Below are 12,745 nucleotides of genomic sequence, written 5' to 3' on the forward strand. Positions count from 1 at the left end.
GCACCCCTCTTTCCACTGACGGCGCCCCGCCCCCGAGGGACCCCCAGGTTCGGCAGGGACATCCAGCCACGCCCCAGAGGGCTCCCAGCATCCCGCAACGAGCCCCGCGCTCCAGAGGAACCTCGGTGCCCAGCTGGGGGCTCCCAGCCCCGCTGAGGGGGCGCCGCCCAGGAGGGTCCCCCGCGCCCCGCGGGCCCCGGCAGGATGCACGCCGCCCTGGCGGGGCCGCTGCTCGCCGCCCTTCTCGCCACCGCCCGCGCCCGCCCGCAGCTCCCGGACGGAGGACAGTGCCGGCCGCCCGGATCGGTGAGCGAGCGCCTGCCCGGCCACGGCAGCCCCGTGGGGATGCTGGTCTGGGGTCCTGCCTTCAGCACCCACCTCCTCCCGCCAGGTGCTGCCTCGGGCGCCTTCCCTCGCTCCTGCCGCCCAGGCTCCAGGTCCGAGCGAGCGGTCTGGGTGCTCCCTGGCTGCTCCTTCAGCACACGCTGCCGCTCTCGCTCTGCAACTTTCGGTCCTGCTCGGAGGCTCCTCTCTGTACCCCTATGACACGCCACTTTCTTGCTGTTACCCTGTCTTTGCCTTCCCGCCTTCGCTCTGCCCACTGTGACTCAGTTTCTACTACCCCATGCTCGCTTTTCTCTGATTTCCACCAGACCCTTCTCCCATTCACACGCGCCCCCTCCCACGCTTCCTGGCTCCCCTGCCCTCCCACTCTGACCTAAGACAAACTTTCCCCTAGTGCAGTTCCCCACTCTCTCTCCCTCTCCAACCCAGGCCCCAGCACCCACTCTTCCAAATGCCCCTATTTCACAAAAAGGGGGAAGCGTCCGGAGGAGAGAACACGCAGTGCCAGGAAATACATGCTGCCCTACTATTTCCTTGGGGTCGAGTAATAGGTTCTCCTAATTCTCCTTCCAACGAAGGACTCTCTTGATTTCCCTCAGTGTACCCCCTCAAAATGTAAATTAAAACATTGAAAGTAACCCTGAATTGGAGGTGAGGAGACCAGGAGATGACTTTGTAGGGTCTGCACTCACTGCCTTGTTAGCAGAGAGGTAGTTGTTGACCTTGAACAAGGTGCACCTCCAGCGTCCGACTCTTGCCTGCTGGGCGCTCAGAGGCAGCCTTGATCTCCAGCATGCTGGGATTTACAGTTGTTGGTTGTTAGTCATGTAAGGTACCACTCCTTCCAACCATCCTGAAACATGCTTTTCACTGTGCTAAAATCAGGGAGAGAAATGTCATGAGCTGACCTAAAGCTTGCAGGTGCTACGTGGACAGACAGTCCAGGGTTTCCCTGGATGGAAAATGATTTGGCCTGTGAGAAATGACAGTTTCTTTCTCATGGCTCCTAACTCCTGACCTTAAACTGGATCTGGAGAAATGACCCCTGTTTCTGTGCCCCTCTGTGTTCACTCCTGCACACACCCTTGTCAAAGTCTTGGTCGCAGATGACAGAGCATCGGAGTTGGAGACCAGGTGCACCTTATTTAGGGGAGCAGCCTGGAAAGCGCCCAGAATATGCGCATTTCTTGGGACTGATTCTATGGCATCCTCCTCTCCCAAGCCAGGGCCTGAGACTTCACTTAGCTTGCAGCTATTAAAGCACTTTTTCATCTGTGGTTTCAGCTGGTTGAGCAGAGTAGCTGACACCCAGATCTGCCCTCCCAAAAGAAAACTGTATCCACCCTGATGAATGGGAAGTCGCTGTTTAAATAGGTGTGCTATTTTTAATAGGTGTTCTGCTTTCAAAGTGCTCTTGGCAAGTATCATCTAATGGTTGGATTTCAGTTATATGACTTCCTCCCTTCTTACCAGAGCAGTACTCTTGCTCCCCCCCTCGCCATTCTCCCTGTGAAACACCACTGGTGAAGGTTTGGCTTGGCCAAGCATGAATGTTCTCAGGTGGTGTGGCAGACCTTGGCACAAACAGCGAAAGCTAATCATAATGAGAGCTTCCTTCATCGCCCCTTCCTCTGTGCCTGGCACTGCTGTTAGGGTTTATTTAGATATATTGTGCGTTTTTATTCTCCCATTAACCCCTGAGGTAGCTGCTCTCACCCCCCATTTTACAGATAGGGAAACTGAGTCTGTGGAAGTAGAACGATGTGCTCAAGATCATACAGCTAAGACAGTGTGCAACAAAGATTTGCTTGTGGGTGTTTCAGCTTCCAAAGCCCTTGCTCTTTCTTCCCCGTGGCCCCATGTAGGTATCTGCCTTCCATTCGTACCTGCTCCTGTCCCCTCTGAGTTAACCTTGGTTTACTCTGTGGCCATCGGCTTCACTGCCTTCCTTCTCCTCTGCCCCTGCAGCAAAGGGACCTCAACTCCTTCCTGTGGACTGTTCGGCGAGACCCCCCAGCCTACCTGTTCGGCACCATCCACGTCCCCTACACCCGCGTCTGGGACTTCATCCCGGACAACTCCAAGGCAGCCTTCCAGGCCAGTGCCCGAGTCTACTTTGAGCTGGACCTGACAGACCCCTACACCATCTCGGCGCTGGCCAGCTGCCAGCTGCTGCCCCACGGGGAGAACCTGCAGGACGTGCTGCCCCGAGAACTCTACTGGCGCCTGAAGCGCCACCTGGACTACGTGAAGCTGATGATGCCCTCCTGGATGACGCCCGCGCAGCGGGGCAAGGGGCTCTACGCGGACTACCTGTTCAACGCCATCGCGGGCAACTGGGAGCGCAAGAGACCCGTGTGGGTGATGCTGATGGTGAACTCGCTCACGGAGACTGACGTGCGTTCCCGGGGCGTGCCCGTGCTTGACCTCTACCTGGCCCAGCAGGCCGAGAAGATGAAGAAGAGCACGGGGGCCGTGGAGCGGGTGGAGGAGCAGTGCCACCCACTCAATGGGCTCAACTTCTCGCAGGTAGGCACATGGCGCCCGGCCCCCTGAGCTGGGCAGCCCCTGCACGCCTTTGTCCTCTTTGATTATCTCCCTTCTCTGGCCTCCTTTTGGGCTGTGGAGCGGCTCTCCAGCTGCTTTGGGGGTGGTAGGAGGGCAAACTGGTCTGTGCTGGAATTGGGGTGTTTGGGTGTTTGCTTCCCTCTCAATGGTGTTACCTGTCGGGGATATACACTCCCCACCTGCCGCGCTTGCTTGAGCAGAAAGAATTTCCCTGGGAACATCAGAGTAATGAAAAACAAAAAGGGAGCTGGAAGTTTGCATTCGAGGCCCTGGATCTCAAGATCAGGAGGCCGTGCTGAGGCTGCCGTGTGTGCGCACGCAGCAGCAGCGAGTGAACAGAGGACCCAGAGAGGGAACCGGTGCCTGGGCCTGGGGGCAGGGCAGGTGTACTGAATGGACTTGGTGTCTGTGGCTTGCTGTTTGATGTTAAGCTCTGTCGAATTTCCCAGACGACCCTCGGACTGCCTCCCTAGGCTGGGAGAAAGCCAGCCAGGATAGTTTTGGGGTTAATAATTTCAGAGAAATGTGTTCACTTAAAGGTTGACAGTTCTGATTTCTGAACCTAGGAGTGGGGGCAGGGAGAAGGGGGTTGCTTAGGAGGTTTAAAGTCTCTGGCTGCCAGAGACCGGATCCAGCAAAATGTCATCAAAAGCCCTGTCTCCATGGGCAGAGGTCACTCGCAACTCACTGGCCCCAAACTCAACTCTGAGGTCCTGGGAACAATGAGATCACATCTGTGCCTTGAGAACAGGCTGTCTGTCTGGGATGGGGGCTCACATCACGGCTGGTGGCTCCTGCTCGGAGGCCCCCCGATGGGGCTTGGGCCGATGGCCCAGTGAGGAGTGAGGCATGGCCCCCGAGACATGCTCCTCTGTTATGGAGACAGCCTCATAAATTGGCCGGGCCAGAAACTACCACTGGGACCAGAACGGCTTGCTGCTCCCGAGATGTTGCAAGCTCTTCACCAGGGAAACAGCAGCAGAAACTGATCCCTCTTCAGAGATCTCTGGCCTTTGTTTTCCAGGGGAAATGCAATATTGTCCCCAGGGAGGTAAGAAGCCAGATTGATTTGCCGGCCAAATGAAAGGCGGGTTTGTCGGTCCTCCTGCTGGCTCTCCCATAATTGTGGAGTCCTTACCCAGAGGGCCCGGTGGCAGGAATATTGGGGCAGTTAGTCACGCCCCGCAGGGTTCTGACTACGCCTGACTCCTTCTCCACGGGGGAAAACCCTGTGCATTCTCTGGCCCAGCGCTGGTTTCTCTGAACATACCGGCTTGCTCCCTCTGAAGTGACTTTCCCTTGCCAGCCTCCAGAGAGCTGATATTATCTGTGCCGGGCTCCCCAGCGCTCACCGCCCATCTCATTTTGGAGGCAGGCTTGTGGGAGGCCTCTCTGTTCAGAGGCCTCACGTCTGGCCTCGATATCTCTTTTAGGCTGGGGAGGTGGGGGATCCACCATCACTCTCAACACCCTCTTTGTACCAACCACAGAGGAATCCACAGAGCTGAAGGGAGCACACAAACTCTCTGGCTAAACAGTCCCTGGCTTTAATCTGTCTCCCTTAAAACAACAAAACTATCTTTCTTCGGGGTCTGGAAGGACTGCTGTTCAACCGAATGATGGCTTTGGTAGGTTGAAAACATTTGCTGGAAAGCGTGTGAGGTTATGTTTTAGGAAAAGTTCCCGAGAGCCATTCATCGGCCAGCAAGGAGCCCGCTGACAGTCTCCAAAGCCCACGTCTGAAGATCAAACAGACTCAAATCTCTGGTTTCACAAACGCACCCACCTCATCACCAGCCTGGGCCAGCTCTTAAAATTGTCCTTGGGTCCAGCGCATCAAGAGGGCTGCAGGAAGCAGGTCCCAAACAAAAGAAAACAGGTCTCCTCTTGGTTCCCTAATCTCCATACCCTTCACCACCTGCCAGAGGGTCCGACCCTCGCCAATTTGTCCTGTTATCATTTTGGAGCAAGGTGATGAAATCTCTCCTCAATCCCCATGGGCTGCCGTGGGCTAACTGGGAAGGAAGGGATTCCAGAGCTTGGGTGGATGGAGTTGTTAGGGATCCCCCACCCCAAAGTCAGAAATACAACGGCCTTCTCAGTAAAGTTGTGTGCGCGCGTGCACAGTTTGATATGAACATCTGTGATGCATTATTGTACCAAAATATCTGTTAAGTGCATCAGATTTTTATTTTTTCTTTCCTCTCAGCATTACTGTTATTGCAAAATATTTGGGGGGGGGGGCAATGAGAGAGGAAGGCGGGAAATAGAAGCCTTAAAAGAGAGTGCCTTTTTGTTAAGACCTAGGATTTTAGTTTTAATTTGAGTATTTCTCAAATTTTTATATTTTCTTCTGGGCACAAATACCACATTTTTTCTTGCTGAAGGAGAAAGCAAGCTTACATTTTGGAACTCCATGGGTTGGGGGACCACTGAAAAAGTTTCCTCCACCTTTGCACAGCTTGGAAGATGGGGCTCACTGGCCGAGTCTGTGATTTTAATATAAACTGAGTGTGCTAATCCCAAGTCACCATGAGTTTGCTGTGTGACCTTGGGCAAGTCAGTTCCCCTCTCTGGGCCTTGAAGTTCCTGTCTGTGAAATGAGGCACCAGGGTTAGGTCATCATCCAAGTCCCTTCCAGCCCTGACATTCCGTGGGACGGTTCTAATCAGTTCTGCGTGCCTGGCACTCTACAGGAAGCTCTGTATGCTTTTCCATTTTGTTGGATTCACACAACCCTGTGGCTTTCTAAGGTGGGCAGTCAGAAAGGTTGGGTGACTTGCCCAAGGTCACATGGCTAATATGAACAGAACCAGTCCTCCTGAGTCTCAATGAAGGATGCGCCTTCCTGCCACCCCTGTGATCAGGTACTTGGTGTCATCTTGTAATCCATCCTGTAGTCCTTTCTTCTGTTTCTTTCTCCCCCTTTAGGATTTGAGGACTTAAAACTTTACTTCTAAGGCCCAGCCGGTGTGGCTCAGCGGTTGAGTGTTGACGCATGCACCAAGAGGCTGCCAGTTCAATTCCCGGTCAGGGTTCATGCCCAAGTTGTAGGCCAAATTCCCAGTGGGGGGCATGCAGGAGGTGGCTAGTTGATGTTCTCTCTCATCGATGTTTCTCTCTCTCTCTCTCCCTCTCCCTTCCTCTTTCTCTGAAATCAATTAAAAAAAGAAAAAATAATATTAAAAAGTTTACTTCCTACCCTGGCCAGTTTGGCTCAGCGGTTAGAGCGCCGGGCTGCAGACCAGAGTCCCGGGTTCGGTTCCCGCTAAGGGCATGTACCTCAGTTGCAGTTTGTCCCCAGCTCCAGTTGAGGTTGTGTGGGTGGCAACCAGTCCATGTGTCTCTCTCACATCGATGTTTCTCTCTCTCTCTTCCCCTCTCTCTCCCTCCTGCTCTATCTGAAGATAAATGCAAAAATGTCCTCTGGTGAGGATAAAAAAAAAAGTTTACTTTCTAGAAAATGTATACCTATCGAGAAATTATTGCCTTTGGCCATGGGGCTGAAGTGGGGATGGTGAAGGCAGGTCCTCCGAAGATTTCCCTGACGTGTTACAGGCAGCTGAGCTTGGTGGGGTGAGAGAGAGGAGATTTGCCTCTACATTTCAGTCCCGGCTCTGGCTCTGAAGCCAATGACTTGCGTATAACTTCAGTGTTCCTACCTGTCAAGTGGGGCAGTGGGCCGGCCTTTCACAGTGGAGCTGACCTGGGGAAGACATGAGAAGACACGACATGAGGTCGGTTATTGAGAGGGAAAATGGCTGCTTAGATGGAGGAAGAGTCTGTGTCGGCTCCAGGACCGAGACAGAAGGAGAAGGGAAGCCTCATTCCTGCCTTGTTAGCACTTTTTCCCAGCGGCCATGCCCACTGCCCTCAGGGGCCTGGAGCTACTGAACCTTGAATCCAGATCTTGTGACAGTCTTGAGACCTGCAGATTTCAATCAGCGGTGTCAGCTGCCTCCAGGGACCGGTACCAGGTGCCACTAACTTGTCGGGCTGATTAGGAGACCTCCTCCCTCCAGGGGGCCTCAGTCCTTCCCCACCTGCAGGTGGAGGAGCTGATGAGAAGACCTATAAGTCGTGTGGTTCCCTGAGGCATAATGAGAAAACAAGGACCCACTATCCTGTACTTTGCTTGTTTTTTTTAAAATATGTTTTTATTGATTTTTTTAGAGAGGAAGAGAGAGAGATAGAAACATTGATGTGAGAGAGATACATTGATCAGCTGTCTCCTGTGCACCCCCTACAGGGGTTCAAACCTGCAACCCGGGCATGTGCCCTGACTGGGAATCGAACCGGGGACCTCTCAGTCCATGGGCCAATGCTCAATCCACTGAGCCACACCTGCTGGGCTATAGTTTGCTTGTTTTAACAAGCATGGGAAGTCCCCATCCAGTGTGTGCAGAGCCTAAACAGGGGCATGGCTGCCAAGGTTATCCAAAATGTTTGTGAAATTCCACAGCCCCCTCGCTAGGGAGTTAAAAACCATAAAATCATCATTTATTGAGCTCTAGCTCTGTACAGGGCCCTACATTAGACCTTGTAAGTATATCATCTCTAAACCTCACAGAGATGTGACCAAACATATCGTCTCGCTTTCACAGACAATAAATTGAGGCTTAAAAAGGTTAAGTCATTTGGCTGTGATCACAAACCAGGCCAAGAGGACACAGGGCTCAGACTCGGGTGTGTCTGATGCCAGAGTCCGTGCTTCTTAGGCATGTGAGAGCTGACGTGATTTTTGTTTTTAATAGTCATAAGGCACTATCTGGTGACGTAAGTGTGGGAGGTTGTCGTATCTTGCTAAATATATATGTGTGTGTGTGTGTGTGTGTGTGTATATATATATATATATAGAGAGAGAGAGAGAGAGGGAGAATTAAAAAGTGTTCATACTGATTTTCTCCTGGCTTACAAATTGAATCTAAAGGTGACTCTAAAATTAGAATTCTCAAAGACATCTCCAACTTTCCAAGGGACCATTGTGAAGATGGCATCCCTAACACAGGCTAAACAGGCAGGTTAAATAAAGGAGCGCCCCCTTGGTTATAGTCAGAGCTCCTATATCTGCACCTGGTGGGGCCAACACAGATTAGTAGGTGCTTAGTAAGTATTCAGAGCGTGGAGGAATGAACAGTCCCAAACCATGGCATGCCTGTTCCTGCTCGCCTTCCTTCCACGTCCGCATTACTGAAGAATGAATGAATGAATGAATGAATGAATGAATGAATGAAGAGACTGTAAGTGAGGAGCCCCCTCCTTGAACTTTAACAGTTCCATGCCTTCCTACAAGGACACAAAATGTGAAAATCATCAAGTGGGTTGTTCACATACAAAGCAGGCTCCAGCCCAGACCCCATTCCTACCTTACCTGTGAGTCTGGGCTAGTTACTTTCCCTTTCTGGGCCCCTCTGTCCCAAGAGAGCGTGGGCGAGATGATTTCCAAGGCTGGCCCAGTTCTGACTTCTGCGGTGCCCATCTTTGGCCCCCGTATCTTGGAGACCCTGAGCCACCATGAGCTATTGAGCCTGACTTCTCCGAAGCTGGGAGGGGCTGGTAGTCTTTGGTGGGCTGCTGCTCATACGCTTGTCCGGCCTGTTGGTTCTGGTGGGTGATCCTGCTGCGTCTCCCTGCAGCCTGCAGAGCAGAGGCGCCCAGCCTGTCGCAGCCCCGTCTGCTGGACACCTGCCCAGCCTTGGAGCCTTCTCCTTCATCAGGACTCCTCTCCGACACTTCCCACCCATTCACCCAGAGCACCTCAGTGTCAGGCCCGTGTAGTGCTGGCAGCAGAGGCCTGGGAACAGCCTAGTTTTTCCTGCAGAGAGCTCACCAACCGGCTAGGGAGAGTGGGTATCGTTAGTCCTTGTGTACATCAGGCTCTCCCGTGTGCTGGTTCTCTACCCCTCAGAGACCCCGTCTCCCTTTCCCTTCCTGCCATGTTCCCATCTTTCAGAACCTGTCTCTCATTTCCCGTCCTCCAAGAATAGCCATTCCCGCGTCCTCCGTCTTCTCTGAGCCTCCATGGCAGGTAGAGCAGCACTGACCAGAGGTCCCTTGAGTCCACAGCGCTAGACCCCGCTGGCGGTTCCCCATCAGACCTGTGTGTCCTCCTGAGAGGGATCAGAACCTCCCCAAGGCAGCTGGGCACCCCTCGGACCATGCCGAGTCCTTTTCTCCCCAGCAGTCACCTACAGAGTGAGAGCCCCTCAGTCAGTGTAGGGTCAAAACACAGGCTGGCCTGCTGGGCGTCGGTAACTCCAGTGCCGGGCCTGGGAAACAGGCTTCTTCCAGCCCCCTCTCCACCCTACGCCCGAAGCTGGCCACACCCAGCGTGTCTCCCCACGGAGCCCGTCAGCAAGTGTCCATCACAGTGCGGAAGTCCCTCGGGGGACCCGCTGGCATTTACCTGTAGGCGTGTGTATTCTCAGGTTCTTTCTGTGCAGAGAGCTGTTTGCAAAGCTCCCCCGCTGGCGTGGCAGGCTCTGCCCTCTCTCTCTGACCTGTTCCCTCGGACCTTAGTATATTAGCACACTGTGGGTGGGGCGGTGGGAACAAACTCAGGAACAGATACTGAGGATGGCTCCTGAGTACTTCTCTCTGTTGAAGGAGAGCGAGAAAGCTAGAGGTGACCAAGATGTCCCGAAATATCCTCATCTCAAAATTAGACGTTTACGGGATGACATCTTTCAGAATGACAGAATTTCTGAATCCGAAGCTGGGACGCGGAGGCTCGGGGAATCTAAGAATGGTGAAATCGTAGAACGTGAGGCTTGGAGGCATTTTTGGACTCGAAGAATCTTCACGTTATGAAATCCTAGCCTCTCGCTTTGAAGAATTTTCAGCTCATAGACAGACTTCTAAAATTTTAGAAGTTGGAAGGGACCAGTCCTCAAGAATTCCAAGAAGCCCCATCCGAAAACCCATTGATCTCCTTCCCGCAACACACTCGCCAGCCAATCCCAGGCCCAAGACAGAGAGCCCGAGCGGTGAAGCATTTTGTGATGGAGATAAAAATGGGAGCGTGCCTTTGTTAATAGTTCCCATTTGGACATCTCTGAAAGCCAGGAAGAGGTCGCCTGGTAATGCAGCTTGCTGAGGGAGGAAACTGAAGAATGTGACGAGCGCCCCAGCCCGCCAGCCAAGCTGCCGACGTTCTTTCCCCCTCAAGTTTGCTTCTAAATATTATCCACTTCACTCCCTTTTATCTCCCATCACTGGCTCTCTGTCCGCCCACTTAATCCACAGGCAGCCGGTGGCCCAGCCTTCAGCTCTGCTTGGCGGCTGCCAAGCCGTCTCGCCGAGCAGCTCCTCCAGGATCCGCAGGCTTTTAAATCTGTGCCGTGTAGCCTCTGGAACACAACACTGTTGCCCCGAGCTTGGAAGCACCGTTCGTTGCCTGAGCTGGGGCCCCTCCTTCTCCAGGAATTTCCTCCTTTTCTCTTCCACTTCTGAATCCTATGAGATTTTCAAGGCTCAGTACAAAGCTGTACCTCCTCCAGGAAGTCTTCCCAGAATGCTCCTAAATCCAATCTTCTTGGGAGGACTTAATCCAAAGCTTCGCTGGATGCCCCAGCCACATCTATTCTTCCCCTGGGTGGAATTTTTTTTTTATGATATTCCTTCAGCGTTTATATATTTTACTTTCTGTTATAATGATTACTGAGGCAGTCTTTTCTTTCCTAATAGACCCAGATTCGAAATCTAGTTTAAAACATGTTCACAGCCCAGCCGGTGTGGCTCAGTGGTTGAGCGTCGACCCATGCACTAAGAGGTCGATGGTTTGATTCTCAATCAGGGCACATGCCCAGGTTGTGGGCCCGATCCCCAGTGGGGGGCATGCAGGAGGCAGCCAATCGATGTTCTCTCTCATCGATGCTTCTATCTCCCTCTCTCTCTAAAATCAATAAAGAAAAAATATTAAAAAATAATAATAAAAATAAAACAAGCTCACAGTTGACTACACAAGTAGACTGAAGGAGCTCTGGGTCTGAGTCGGGGCTCTGCGGTGCATTCTGTGGTTGGGGGTTGGCAGTTTTAGATGCTGAAAATGGACTGCATCTTGGCCTCCATATGCATAGAAAGCCTTGAGACTTCCACCTGAGCCGTGTAGAGGCGTCTGTACTGATGTTGGCCCGTTTGGTCAGGACTCTGTAGCATCCATAAGTCCCTGTTGGATTGAGCTCTCTCTAGACTGGAACGTTTTATTGTTTCCGCTTCCTCACCTCTTACTTGCAAACAAAGTTCTCTTTTTTTCTCCTCTTTACTCCCCAGAGCACACATGAACCTCTCTAGGCTCACCCCCGTACTCCCACTTTGTTTTCATTCTAAAATGCTTCACTTGACTCATTGCTACTTTGCTTTAGGGCTGCAGTGGCGCTGACCTGTTCTAGTCCCCCTCCGTCCCTGCCTCTCACACACAAACCTTGGTCATGCCTGCGTGCGTTTGCTTCTGTGTTCCCTCTGCCTTCCCAGTGTTGTCTGGCCGACTCTTACACCTCTGACGCGGCCAGGGTTTCCGAAGGCAGTACACTCTAAAAGTCCAGACTCTTCCAACAAATGCCCTTTATGGCCAGACTTTTATTCCTGGTCACGAGATTGCACTGTCCCCAGGGCTGATGCTACTTGATCATAACTCTACAGTTTGGGTTTAGGTGCAATGATGGGATTGGCTTTTAGCACTGTGGGTTTTCTCCTTTTATTTCTTAAATTTTTTATTGTAGCATAATTGACATATTAGTTTCAGATGTACAACGTAATGACTACATATGTGTGTATTTTGCCAGGTGGCATTGTGTTGTAAAAGGATTGGTGAGTGTCTTAGTCTGCTTGACTGCCATGACAAAATACCATCGTGGCTTAAACAACAGGCACGGACTTTCTCCCAGTTCTGAAGGCTAGAAGACAGCGGTACGGTGCCAGCTTGGCTGGGTTCTGGTGAGGGCTCGGCCTGCAGACAGCTGTCTTCCCACTGTGTCCATACATGGCAGGGGTGGGAAGGGTGGAGAGAGAGAGAGGGAGAGAGAGGTGTAGAGGCATGAGTTGAGATTGAGAGAGTCAACTCACTGATAAGGGCACTAATCCCATCACGAGAGCCCCACCTTCATGATCTCTTCTAAATGTAATCACCTCAGCAAGTCTCCATCTCTGAATAGCATCCTAGCGGAGGTTGGGGCTTCAACATATGAGTGGGTGAGGCACAAACATTCAGTCCACAGCAGTGGGTGACTTGTACCAGGGTCCCCCTGAATGCCTGACTACCCTTGGAAAGAGCCAGGTCACCAGACAAGGTCCTTATAAGTCAGAGCCTTGAGGCCATCTCTGGACGACAGCCTGGGGCCTCAGGACATGTGCAGTCTCTGCAGGGGTACCTGAGGCTGGAGTCCCTTGGGGGACCCTGCAGGCTTTCAGACCAGGACCTGACCACCACTGTCCTCCGCGGCAGGCAGTGCCAATGTTCCCTGCTGACACCGGCACCTTTTCTCTTTGGGTTCTCCCTTTTCCCATCGGGTCAGGAAGGGCAGAAGCATTAACATCTACTTCTCAGTTGCTCTTACCTTCTGAACCTGTGTTGTCTGCATAAAGCTCCCACCCCAGGCCCTCCATTCAGAGGAACATCCTGGTCAATTCTACCTTTGAACCAAGAACTAGTCAAAAAGCATACACAGTGTGTGCTGACTCAGCTGGGGGAGACCTAGGGGGTCCTCTGGAGGAAGCTCAGGTGGAACCGAGAACTGCAGGAGTGACCCTTAGACCAAGGCTGAGGGGTTCTAGGCCCAGGAACCCAGAGGTGCCTGCAGCAGAGCCGGGACGGGGTGGTTCGGACTGCCTGAGT

General features: G+C 52.6%; 1 protein-coding gene across 1 annotated transcript in view; it reads left to right on the forward strand.

Moving 5' to 3' along the window:
- Positions 1 to 204: 204 nt before the first annotated feature.
- TRABD2B (TraB domain containing 2B) overlaps positions 205 to 12,745 on the forward strand; it is a 198,584-nt gene continuing 186,043 nt past the window's right edge. Inside the window, exons 1-2 of the mRNA XM_036257170.1 lie at positions 205 to 306; positions 2,314 to 2,874. Coding sequence (XP_036113063.1) covers positions 205 to 306; positions 2,314 to 2,874 — 663 coding nt within the window. The remainder of the gene's footprint in view (positions 307 to 2,313; positions 2,875 to 12,745) is intronic.

This window comes from Molossus molossus, unplaced genomic scaffold (assembly GCF_014108415.1).
Source record: "Molossus molossus isolate mMolMol1 unplaced genomic scaffold, mMolMol1.p scaffold_m16_p_12, whole genome shotgun sequence".
NCBI classification, from domain to species: domain Eukaryota; kingdom Metazoa; phylum Chordata; class Mammalia; order Chiroptera; family Molossidae; genus Molossus; species Molossus molossus.